Raw genomic sequence first — 13,427 nt, forward strand, 5'->3', positions numbered from 1 at the left:
GAAACAAAAAAAGGCGTTTATTCTAGGAACGATATTGATCATGTTCTACAAATTACATTATCTGAGCGAAATCGTAGCTATTATATAAGCTTATCTGTGTGTGGGAGGTTGCAGGGGACAACAAGGGGTAGGGGATAGCACGCATTCACATAGGAAACGTCTCTGGTCTCACGATTCTTTCATGCACAACTTTATTAGATTATTGTTATTTTTAAGCGAACATACCGATGTATAGGGCTAAGTACATATGGCATTGCAATACGTTTTCATTTCATATGATCATAGACGTATATATGTGTTATATACGTCTCTGATATGATGTAGGTAATCTTAAACGAGTCTTTCAATTTTCCATAACGATATGACCCATGATGCAGGATTCAATAATAAGGAATTGCAGGAAAAGATCTTGAATTTTTGTGTATTTCAAAAGATGGTAAACCAAAATCTGGAGAGCCATAACATTTTTAAACATTTAAAGAACAGCTTCAGGAATAATTTCACGTGAAAATAAAACGATATTAGGAAGTATTGTCAATAATTGAGATCAGTAGATTTTTGTGAATCAGGGTGTAATGATGTTAGCAGTCATCCTGGTACATGGTATTGATGACAAACAAATATCTTAATTCACACTTATACGAAATTTCAAAGACATGTTGGGGAAATTTTAGTTGTGTGAGCGTAATTCTCGACGTGACGTGACGTTTAGCATGGCATTGCATTGCATAGCACAGTACAATATAGTATATGGATGACATCAAGGTGATCTGACTAGTCCTTAATTTTGTATTTTTTGACGGTATTTAAGTTCTACATATATATCGTGTTATATACGTCTCTGGTTCTAGACTGTGAAGCCAATATGCTAGTTTGGTAAGCGGGATGAGTCCGAGAGGTCACTGAGTGTGATTCGTTGGATGGATTGATATTTCTGGGATATAAATGTTTCCCTATCTAAGGGCGGATTTAAGTCCGACGCGGAAATAAATATGCACCGGATGAGGTTGTCGACTTCTGTGTAATCTAAATACAACGCCATAGATCAAATTGCAAGCGGATACATTTTATAACCGATAACCATTTTTACACAGAATATAATTTCGTGTCATGGGTGTCGTTGACACTTTTTCCTGCTATTGTTTTCTGCTTTTCCCAAAGCCCTCCAAACGAAATGGAGGTACTGTTATTACTCCGGTTCGAATTTTTAGCCTTTCTTTTCCTTCTTTATCCATAGGTTTCGGTCATTTTTCTCGGAAACTTTAAACACTTGTTTAGTAATACGAGTTTCAAATCCGTAAATGCATTTGATCCTTTTAGTTTGTTTTTCATTTCCACGGGGTTTTAAGGATTGTTTTGTAGACCGAGATATATTTTAAGCTGTCGATAGGCCGAGAGTTGACAGACTATTTATAGCGAGCCAGATATCCAAGGCTTAAATGCATTTTCGACTACGTTTACAGATCTTTAATTTGTAATGCACGATCTGCTGGTAATTATTGTGCACGTATTCTAAGCACCCAATAACTTTTAAAAATGATGCGGCATTATGCTTGTATTTGCAGAAGAAAGAACGGACTTGTGATACAGTAATTTCAGCAAATGTCCAATGAATGAAATTATTGAATTTATATAATTTATAAATTATAAACAATGATAGCGGTCTACGCCTTTTTATGCAAAATCATTGAGATATATTTGAATGATTACATAAGTCAATGATAAATGCTGAAGTGAAGGTGCTGAGATTTGCACAGCCTGATTATATTAACCACTATCCAAAATATGCTAGAGAAGTTAGGCCTTTCCATCAATAACTCTCGCTCAGGACGATATTTTGGTAAAACTTTCTCATTGAATTTCAAGGCATTTTGTAACTAGCACCACTTTAACCAAACAGTAACACAATAAATTGGGTATTCGCCTTTGGCTTTCCAAACCGCTCGCTGTGAGCGAACAACGAGGGTTGTGTATTATCCCAAACCAGGAAATAGGGACCGGAGTCATGTTCCATGGGAATGTTTTTTAATAATGCTTGCCTCTGGTGCATTGTCACGCATTCTGAAGATATATTTTTTGTTTTCATTTTAAAATGTGCAGCTTTAGTCATTCGTACAACTTCTTCCCGCGAAAATGCATGATGGAAATAAAGCATATTCTATCCAAAGTTGTGTTTGTTTACATTGCAAGTCGGATTTGTTGATATTGTTTTAAGCTACGTTTATAGGAGAGTAAATGGATTGACTCTAATATTTAAAATAACATATTTGATTGATTTTTTTTTATATAAAATTAAATTATATTGATAGATCAGATAGGTTACAATAGCCAGGTACTTGTTATCCACAGTTTTTTTTTATTTATTTATTTTCGCATGCAACGTGCTCATGTGGCTTCTCACGGTTAAAACTGATCTTCCTTATACGTTTAACTTAAACAAAACAAGGAGGTGTCATTGTGTGTCATACCTCTTTAATTCAGTCAATCTTTTCGGTCAATAACAGATTTCAAAACTCTTATGTTAACATTTCATCAGACCATTAAGAAAATAAATGTTAAAAATCGACTTATATACAATTAAATCAGCGACTGACATGAAAGCCTGTATTTTGCCAAAGAAGGAATAGTGTAGTGAAATCACCCTTATGTCATGACACTATGCTATAGAGTGTTAAAAGTATTCTGATATCTGTATCGGCCTGCCTTTGAACAAGTTTGGACTACAGCAAGACTTCAGTAATATGTACATGATATATCTACGTTTGGATGTCTGGCAAATTCGAGAGAAGCGCTTGATTGATCAAGATCGGTGCATTGATTGGACGATTGTGAGCCAATCAGTGAGAAGCCCAGATTTTGTGCCGTGTTTGTACAGTTCGACGTCAGTTGCGGAAAGCTTGTTGTAATCCTGTGAGCTTCTCCAAGTATTTGGACGAAGGAAGGATTATCACAATGTATAGAAAGACACGAAGAAAATGCACTTCATCACCAAGGAAGTTTTTCGACCGGTAAAATTGCGATTTTAAAGGTAAGTGGTGTTAAAATAAGTATACTGTATACCCCTTTGATGTTCCTAGTACCAAGGTGCTCGGCGCCAGTTGATGACTAAGTCATTTCATTGAATCTTAGGGCTATTGAGATCGTTTGTAAATTGAAATAGATAAGAATTATCTTCCAGATGTTGTGTTGATTAGTATAGCTACAACTTTATGTATAAATTTCCTTTCATTTTTGGTAAAATGATGTATTTCTTCGAGTTATATGAGGTTAGTCAAAAATAGAATGTCGAAAACGAGGCTGTGTACATGTCGACGGGGACTGTTGTTTACGCAGAAACCACTGTCAGGATGTGTGATCACTTGTTGTGCCGGTATGTTATGTGCACGCTGTCGTTTACCTGTTGATAAAAGGTTATAAAAACTCCGATGCATTTTTTTAAAATGCTCAATATTTTTCAATTGTCGTATTGAGAAAGGATAAAAGAGAAAAGAAGAAAAATGTCCGAATCGGGAAGTGAGTCACTGGTGACCTATTTATAGCACAACCTTTCATGAAACACAAATGAACGGGAAATACCATAACCTATGTCACACGAAAGCCTATGGCAGACGTCCAGTTATGAAATATCGTCCAAATATAGCATTTTACTTATAGCTGGTGTTTTATTTTTCATATTATGCAATAGTTGTTGTCAGCATTTATATTTAGTTTCAATTCTTTATTGTGTATTTCAGGATTTGGTATTGACCAATCTGAAAAAAAAGGAAAAATGGGAATCAAAAGAAAACTAGATGAATACGATGAAGGCGGAGAGAAAAATATTGAGCCTGGCATTCAACGGCAGTCAGTTTTGGACATATCAATGTTCAAACTTCAGACCCACCCTTCTAGAAGAGTAGAGCCATCATTACTACGCTCAGTCTTAATTCTTAATACTCTAAAACACATAGAATGTGAACTTCAGAAAGAAGGAGTTTCAAGCGATTTTTCTGAAGCTGCCTCAATGACTTTAAATGAAAATTCTGACATGTCAATGGATGTATTACCAGACTGTGAAAATATTGGGAATGGAGACATCCAGTCGGATATGTCTGAACTCCACATCAGCAACAGCATGGAGACTACAAGTCTATCAATTCCAAAAGACACTGTCAACCCACTCCCACCTATTGAGTCATTTGTTGAACTATCTAGTGCTTTTCCTCTCTCTAGTGGATCATCATTATCTTGTGGACCTCTGAAAGTCAAAAACTCTTGTCATGATTCCAAAGAACAATTTACAAGCTCTGAACAACATAGTAATATGCAGCTGAATTTCCCAGTGAAGACTGAAGACATTTTGACTGACATAGATGTATCAACATGTGATTTTGACATTTTCTCATCTCTCGCCTCAAGTATGAAACTAACACCGCTAAGTGCAGAAGAAGTTATGCATTCATTTCCTGTGCATGATGGCTATTCAACGCTGTTCAGCAATTGTAGTCAAGTGGGTGCATCATGTAAGAGCGACCTCATGCCAGAAGATATTGACAATATAATGCAAATATTAGTTGGTACCTAGTTGATGTTGAAATATATTGAATCAGTTCATAATTATATTTTCCACAGACTTAACACCATAATGCTGTGAATAACATTTTAAAAGGGAGGTGCAGGGATAAGGTTGTGATCCCAGGATGAAGCACCACAGCCATAATGTGTGCAATTCTGTATGACTATTTATAAGTTTTGTTGTCCAAATCTTGCACAAAAGACAATTGATATAAGTTATTATTGATGTGTTGTTTAGTGATATGAGTTGTCAGTATACAAGATATTTATATTTATTTCTCAAACGCAAAGATTACAATTGTCATTATTTATGAGTGAAATCAAGGTTATTTATGGTTTGTTTGCTGTATTGAATTGGCAGCATGCAGGATCATTTGTTGTTTTAACTTCTGTTTTTATATTGAAATGTGTTTCTTGAATTTGCAACTGTACTTGAATTTTGTGATTGGAACATTTTTATGACAGGTACATTTTAGAAGACTTCCATATTCAGCAGAGTCTTAGTGGTGAAGTTTTTGCAACCCTGACATTCTATCTTGTAAACTCTCCACATGTTGTGAGAGGTATTTTTAGGTTAAATTAAATTAGGCATAGGGATTGTAATTTTCAGTTCTTTCACAAACATTTTTACCACATGCACACTGTTGATGTGTGAATGTATAAGGTAGTTATTCTTCAAGGTATGAAATAGTTTTAAAATGTCAAAAAAGGTATATGTAAAGATTGTCAAAAACCTGTAGTTTAAATTTCTGTCTCATACTTAAGCCTTGGAAGAAAATATTTTTGTGATAAAATTCAAATGTTTGAAAGCATTATTATTACAGTGTTAATCAGTTATGTGTTGCCTTTTCATTTTAAAAAAATGGGAAAGATCAATGATTGGCAATTTTGTGAAAGATTATATCTTTGTTGTATAAAATGTATTTAACTTTATGAAGTCACAATAGATTATATAGGAGTTAAAGAATACAGTATTATGCAAATTCTGTTGTATAAATCAAGATTCCAGAGTTGTTGGTGCCTGTGTACATCAAAGCTAATTGCCAACATGTGAATTAAACCCGGTCATTTCTTGAAAAATGCAGCATCTCAAGAAATGTTTGCATTTATGACAATTTCCATCCAAATTTTTTCAATTCCAAATTGTAACACCATGTTCGTATTGTGTGAAAGTTTTATCCATCCAAACAAGTAATGTATCCAAAAAGCATCCATATATATTCTAGAGTGCTATGTACCGATCTCCTGCTAATTCAGAACCAGTTAAATGTTGCATGGTGACCCAACATTTAAAGTTGTTAATTCCTAATTAGCATACTTGTATCCCAAGGTCTATTTAGGCCCACATGGAGTATTCAAAAATTCCTAATTGTGGTATATATATGGTTTCATCTATGAAGGCTCGGCCGTGGCCAGTAATAGGGATGCAGGCAATTTTTAAATGTTACTTAATGAAATGAACTCACGGAGATGATTGGCAAAATATTGAATATGGTTGTTCTAGAAGTGAAGATATATGTGCTACACTCTTGATTGAGTGCGATTTTAAATGGTTTGTATTTTTATATTGGATATGTCATATCCTGTACCAAAATCATTATTTCATTGTAATTTAAATTGTGTGTTATTTTATGCTAAGAATCTCCACAATTCCACATATATTTATATGCTTTAGAACATTTCATGTCTCATGAAGAAAGATAACATTTTGCAAAGCTTGAACTTTTTGTAATGGCGGCACAAAATGGAATCTCAATTCTTTTTAAATTTTTGGCTCAATGAATAAGTACAATACCAGACTAGTCACCAGAAGTATATAAGCATTGATTGATTAATTTATTTTTGTGATAAATATTTATCAGCAATGCTCCTTCATCAGGAGTGATTTGCTTGACATAACATGTACAGGAGTTAGGCCTGCAGAACTTCTTGCACATTTATATGCAACTTTGTATCTATGATTCCCTAACATTGAAATTCTGTTAAAGCTTTTCCTTGACATTCTGACATCTGAAGATTGACACAAAAGTCACATAGAAATTGTACTTGCATATAATTGCCATTGAAAATGGAGGAGATATGAATTCTCTTTTCTCATAAATCTGGCATTGTAACCTGCATGGGTTCACATACTGATTCTCTTCTTAAACATAAATGAACTTAATCAGCTGGAACAATGGTATGCAGGATATGTATGAGGGTGTCTGGTTAGAAAGTTTGCAAAGATGTTTCCAGTATTAATGGGTTTTTCTGCAGTTATCTATAGCATATTGAGGGTGACTAAGTGTTTAGATATGACTAATTGAGTCTCTTTTGCCACAAAATGTACTTTTCCCAATTGTCTGAAAGCTTAATGTTATAGTATAACCATTGACCAGGAGCTAGTTAGTATATATGGAAAGAAATCATTTCAAATAGCATCAGAGAGGTACAATGCAATTTACTGTTTATTTGATGGCACTGAGCTGCAGTGCCATTAATTTACATTATAGGACAAAATTGGCGACTGAACTTATGAGTATGGATGAGGATCTGTGCTCTTCTAGAAAGTTCATGTAATTACATCTAGCCGATAGAAACATAGTCACAAAACCCTTTCCTTACCCACATTCCAAATGGCCACATTTCCTGTTATTTTTGTCAAATTCTTTATAGCTGTTTTATCTGTCACAATTAGTGTCAAGGTAACAGCAAACAAATTACAGTGATGTATTCTATACAGTTACATGCAGCATGCTTTTGCCAGGTATATTTCTCTACATAATAATAGCAAAAGATATTCTGAAAGGGAAGTATTCTAAATGGCAAGTTGAAAAAAGTGATAGAATAAATTTATACAGAACATTGTATAATAAATCTTTTGTAGCCATTTGGCTGACTACAAATTTTAAATAAAAGAATGTCAAAAAGTTTATCTACAAGTACATTGTCATATGCATTACAAGTACATTGTCATATGCATAACAAGTCAGTTCAGTACATTTTTAACTATTTATGAGGAAAATACATGTATAAATATCATTGTCACTTGTTGTAGAATAGAGTACAATTATGAATTTATGAATGTCATTATTTTATAAGGACTGAAACCATATCATGTTTTCTGTTGATCTAATTTGAATCATGCTCATTATTTTTTTTTTTTTTTTTAAACAAATCAAGCATTTCATTAATTGTATTTGAGCCAAATCACAATTCATAATTTTACAATATGCAATATCTAATTTATTGTAATATTTACATGAATTAATGTAAATATCCATATTATTTATTTTGTACAAAGTGCAGATTTATCAAATTATGATACCCTTATCATTTTTATACAAGATAAAAATGTGGATGATGCTGGGCACAGTAGAAAGCTGTTTTGCTCTTCCTTATTGTATGTAGTGTTAAGTAGTGTTAAATACAAGAGTTTTTAACAGAAACATTGAAAGGTATTTTTTACGCATTCAGGTTTTTCTAGATGATCGAATATTATTTGTAATTCAATGTTGGTAAAATGGTCTCAAGTTACCATCTGTTGAAGATTTTATATTATGCTGTCAAAAGCTTGGATGATTCATTGAATGGTTTTGTTGAAGGAATTACAGAGTTTATGAATCTTTCGGATGTGGTGAATGTAATTTTGAACAGCATTTGTAATGTCTGAAAAACATAGAGAAATTATTGATGAGTAGCTTGAAACTTTGGAGATTGAATACCAGATACATACTCTATAGTTGTAATCAAAATATGTTTGTTTGGAATTGTTTAGAAAGTTCAAACATTGGAGTTGATTATTGGTGAAGAAGTGATGTGTTGGAATGTCTTCCTAAACTTCCATCTCTCTGTTGATGAAACGAATAACATCTTACTAAAATTTTAAAAACGTGTATATTTAAATGGACATGTATTGGATGATAAAAAACATGCATATAAACCCTGGCAGTGATCACAAAATCCAATCCTAGAAATGAAATTCTAATTTGAACTGACCAATCAAAAGAGGGGCTTTATTATGGGTATATCCCAAAGAATTTCCAGTTAATGATAGTTTAGATAATTTGGTAAACTGAAGGGGATCTATGTCCAGAGAGATGGAGTGGTCTTGTCTGTGTTCTGGGGGTGACCATGCATAGGTATGGTTTTTCCCGCTGAGTTATGATTATAAAATGTGATAGAAGCAACTGTGAACCTTCTGAATGCAATATGTATATATTTTGTTTGTTTGTTTTTTTTTTCCCTGTATTTTTTTTACCATCAAAAACATTGCTGTTCCAATTCAAATGTTCATTTTTTTTGGGGAGGGGATTTAATTCTGTTCAACAATATCTTGTTTGATATGCATTGGTCCATATTTTGACCTCTGATTAATAACAATTTTATAATAAATGGAAATGTTTTTAACCAATGATAATTTCTGTCAAAGGATGGGTATGACAATTGAATGGGAAAGCAATGCTTTTGATAATTTCACCTATAATGGATTTTGTAGAAATGTATGTAGATTTAGAAAATTTGGAATTTTATAAATACATAATATTGAAACATTATATATATATAGATGATTTATTGATGTTTCATTTGAGGCTGTTTTGTTTGTCAAAAAACTCTTTGTGCTGGAAATTAGCTTTAGTATTCCCAGAAACCATTTGCATAGTTTTACAGCTAAATAGATATCTTTGGGAAGAAAACGCCCGATGAACAGGTGCCGGTTTTGCCGACCTGCAGGTTTTCAACTGGCTTGAAATATAGATACAGAGGTGTTGATGCAACAGGGTTGTGTACTGCTTGTGCAATAATGGGTCTGGGTGGGGCATGGTCAGTGAATAAATGTCACTGGCGTTTTACCACATGTGCCATAGCTGTCTCTCTCCAAGCATCCAGTTCTTACACTGCTCACTCAACTTGAAAACAGTACATGCTTATACAGGGTAGAAACACAGAAGTGACTTGTTACAATTTTTATTTTTCTCCGAGTGAAGAACAAATTGGAGATATTTGTTCAAAAGTCCACTAGTCCGAGTTGCAGGACTGTAATATTACACTTTTGGGCTGGTTGGAGTTTTTTGGCACTAGCCTGCTGCTTGCTTTGATCTGACTATATTTTGTACACCATTGCTCATTCTAAAGCCAGTTGTAAGTCTGTAAGCCATCAGATTTTTTATGCCTTTTGACACATATATGTCATTTCTGTAACTGCATACTTCTTGAATAACCGAGAGTCAATAACAAACATCTTGTTCTCTCCATCATACCAGATGTACTTGTTTCCTAGTTTCTGTCAGTTTTGAGATAGGCTTGTGTAGTATGTGTCAATGGGTGTTAGAACTGTGGCTAATTGGTCCTGTTTGATCTGATCCGTAATCATTAAACTACTGGCCTACATTAAACATTGAGTATGAATATGACCTTTGTGCCCTTTCTGCCAAAGTGACCTTTCAGGTATTGGCAGTGATATTTTGATGTATACATGTATGACACTTCTAAAAAAAAATGTCTTGCATGAATATATATAATATGAATAATATATAATTGTATATATGTTTTAAACTTCATACAGCTGCATTCAAAATTGAAATGTTTCAATTGAAATGGGATCAATTTGTTACAAATGAAACGTTGACAAAAATTAAGGTTTTTTGTATGTTTTTCAAATCACTATTTTTGTAAGTTGTACACAACAATGATATTGATAATGACTTGCAAATATGATGAGGCGATATTTAGGCGATCATGCTGGGAGCATGGTAACACTAAGGTTTTGGAACTATCCACACAACGCAACACTTGAATGCTCAGTGTGCTGGTAAACTTGGATAGGATTAGATCCTGTACAATGTTACAATCCTTAAAGTTTGTTTATTGTGTAAAACTTTCCACAACATTGATAATCAATTCAATATCTTTTAATCTAGCTTGGTTCAAATCAAGTTTTTAGGACCACAGGAGTTATTTGTTGAATGTACTTAAAGGGATGTAGTTTTATACAAGATCTCGTTCTTCTTTGGTTATCAATCAAACAAGTGCTACTTACAAGTATAAGCCTCATGAAATATGGTTGGTTTGTTGAACTACCATACCTTTGATGTAATATTGTGTAATATGGCAAGGAAAATTTGTTAGAACTTGAATGGTTGATACAGTGCTCGGCCTCTTGTGAGTAGCCAATCAAATACTGCGCCAGGATTTTGAATTTTCTTTTTGCAAATGTCAAGTATTAAATAAATTTAAATTACCATGGAGATGTTAATTTCACTATGTTGTCATTTTTCTTTAAGGAGATTTATTAAGTATTCTTGAAAAGTAATAAATTTTTCACTTTTTTTTTATTATTTCAATTAAATGAAAGACATGTTTAACATTGGCTACTCCAAGATTGGCATCCCATCAGGGAATTGTTGGTAGAATCTATGCAGTGATAGTTGATTATGTATGTACCAGTATAAAGTCACGAAACAATATCAGAGTTTTTTGATGGTCTTTATTATTGAATGGATGTGCATTAAACAGCTGTTGCAATAATTAACAGCACTTTTCCATTTTAAATAGTTTGCTACAAAAATGACAATGATTATTTTTAGAGAAAAAGAGAAATATTTCCTTATGTATTCTCAAATCAACTACAAGTTTAAATTTTATGTCAGGCAATACTGCCTTTAACCTTGCCACTACAAAGCTCTGGAGTGACTCTGATGTGATCATGTGTCATAATAACAATCTACATTAGTTGTGTCCAAGTGAAACATTTGAACTGAGAATCATACATTTCTATGTTTACAGAGTGAGCACAATATGTGGAGTCATGAACGTATACCATTGTGAACTTTGTACAGTTGCTATACTTTAATAAACATTTTTATAAATGATTTATAGACTTATTCCTGGTGTTGATTTGAGTGAACTTCCTACTGTTGGTGATCTGCTCTCAGAAATTTAGAATAATTTCTTATTGAGAAAGTTGGGGAGGGGGGGGGGTTAATATCAATGAACCACACAATTCAATATAGTAGTGGCTTCATTAAATGTTTAATATAAATATGAGGATAAATCCAATTTGATCGGTTCCCTCTTTGTCTCTGAGGTTCTATATTTTATTTTTTCAGGCTGTAAAATTCCTCCCTACATAAAACCGTTCAGTTGTAACAACCTTAAATTCAGCATATATGAAACATCATTTACGATGGTGCTATTATTGATAATCAGAAACTGATGGAAACAACAACTCTCTTTAAACACTGCTTTTACTAGAGTCGGGGTTATGCAGTATTCACCTTGTACATCTGTTAGTGCATGCCGGCTAAGCTGCAGGAAAAATATCAATTTGCCTTGACAGGGAAATAAAAAAAAAACATCAAAAGCATAACACAGGTTTAAAGATTATATCTCGCTGTATTATGTATGTACATTCACTATGAGGAAAATTACTACAACATGAGAAATTATTTGTCAAGTCCTTAAATGAGGTCACTGCAACTTCCACTTGACCATTGGCCTTAAACACTCCAAAACTAAAAAAAGCAAGATGGAAGTTTCAATCAATGTTGCACACATCTGAATAAGGTACATGAGGGTGCAGGGCGGGTTCACAGTGACCTCTGCTTGACATCAACACTAAAATATTAGCATAATACAGGTATTCAGAGCCTCTTTTGACTTGTTTCATCTATGGATTTTGTGTGAAGGTACAATGTTGAAAGGCAAAGATGATATAGAAACAATGTATAAGGGGGTGCAGGGTTATCCATAAAGCAAATGCTCCAAGTTTCAATCTTGTTCTACCAAAATCTATGCATGTGTAAAAAAAACATTCATGCCAATTTGATAACAAAATATATCTGCCAACTCTCTGGAACACTCTTGTTGTCTAACACATTTTATATGAAGTTGGCTGGATTGATTTGATGCGAGATGTGAATGTAAAGATGAAAAGCACTGAATATCAGGTGAGCATTGCAGACCCATGAAGTCTCTTATTTCATTTATTGCTGTTTATGGTGGGTTTTCAGAAATTCACTCAAGGAGATCTAGGATAGTTATTTCTTTGCAATTCTTTTAGCCCACCATCATCAGATGAGGGGGCCTATGTCTGTAGACTGTAGCTGTGCCAATCAAATTTTGGGATCAGAAAAACAAAATGGCGGACAGTTGGTCATCTTGGATTTTGACTTTATAAGTTTGTTATCCATATTTCTTGAGAAGTACAGAATGAATCTTTCTTAAATTTCAAATGAAGATTCCTCTTAGTCCCTAATTGTTCCCATTTGATTTTAGGTCTGATAAAAAAAAAATGGCCAACAGGCAGCAATCATGGATTTTAACTTTGGAAATTTGTCATCGCTATTTTTAGAAAAGTACCCAATGGATCTGTCCCAAAATTCATATGTAGGTATCCCTTGGTCACTAGTTGTGCCCATTTGATTTTTGGTCTGACCAGAAAAACAATCTGGTCAGTTAAATTTTTGACTTCAAAAGTAAAAACTATTTCTATTTCTTAATAAATATTGCATAGCTCTTTCTCAAATTTCATGTATTGGTTCCTCTTCCTCTTGGTCCCTAGTTGTGCCTGTTTGAGTTTGGGACTGATAAGAAAAAGAAAATGGCTGAAAGGCATTAATCATTGATTTCGCCAAGTAAAGTTTGTTGTCCCTATTTCCTAAAAAGTACTGAATGGATCTCTCTCAAATTTCATTTGCATGTTCTCTTTTTGTCTCCTCTTGAGCCGGTTTGATTTTGGAACTGATCGGAAAAAAACAAAATGGCTTCCAGGCAACCATCTTAGTTTTGGCAGGTAAAGATTATCATCGCTACTTCTGCAAAGGAATGTTCAAATTTCTTATCAATAATAGCAAAAGAAGGGAAAGGATCCAAGTTTTAAAGAGCAAGTAAAG

At 33.7% G+C, this 13,427-nt stretch overlaps 1 protein-coding gene across 1 annotated transcript; it reads left to right on the forward strand.

Annotated features, from left to right (window-relative positions):
- Positions 1 to 2,899: 2,899 nt before the first annotated feature.
- Positions 2,900 to 11,405, forward strand: LOC132561231 (SERTA domain-containing protein 2-like). Its single transcript, XM_060225960.1, has 2 exons — positions 2,900 to 3,028; positions 3,735 to 11,405. Exon 2 carries the CDS (start codon positions 3,770 to 3,772, stop codon positions 4,562 to 4,564), a length of 795 nt encoding a protein of 264 aa, XP_060081943.1. The 5' UTR covers positions 2,900 to 3,028; positions 3,735 to 3,769; the 3' UTR covers positions 4,565 to 11,405.
- Positions 11,406 to 13,427: the final 2,022 nt, after the last annotated feature.

The sequence above is a fragment of the Ylistrum balloti genome, unplaced genomic scaffold (assembly GCF_031769215.1).
Source record: "Ylistrum balloti isolate Yb309-2 unplaced genomic scaffold, AGI_CSIRO_Ybal_v1 Utg371182, whole genome shotgun sequence".
NCBI classification, from domain to species: Eukaryota; Metazoa; Mollusca; class Bivalvia; order Pectinida; family Pectinidae; genus Ylistrum; species Ylistrum balloti.

Coding starts and splice junctions, on each gene's coding strand:
- LOC132561231 (XM_060225960.1), top strand. CDS start 3,770: ATGGGAATCAAAAGAAAACTAGATGAATACGATGAAGGCGGAGAGAAA.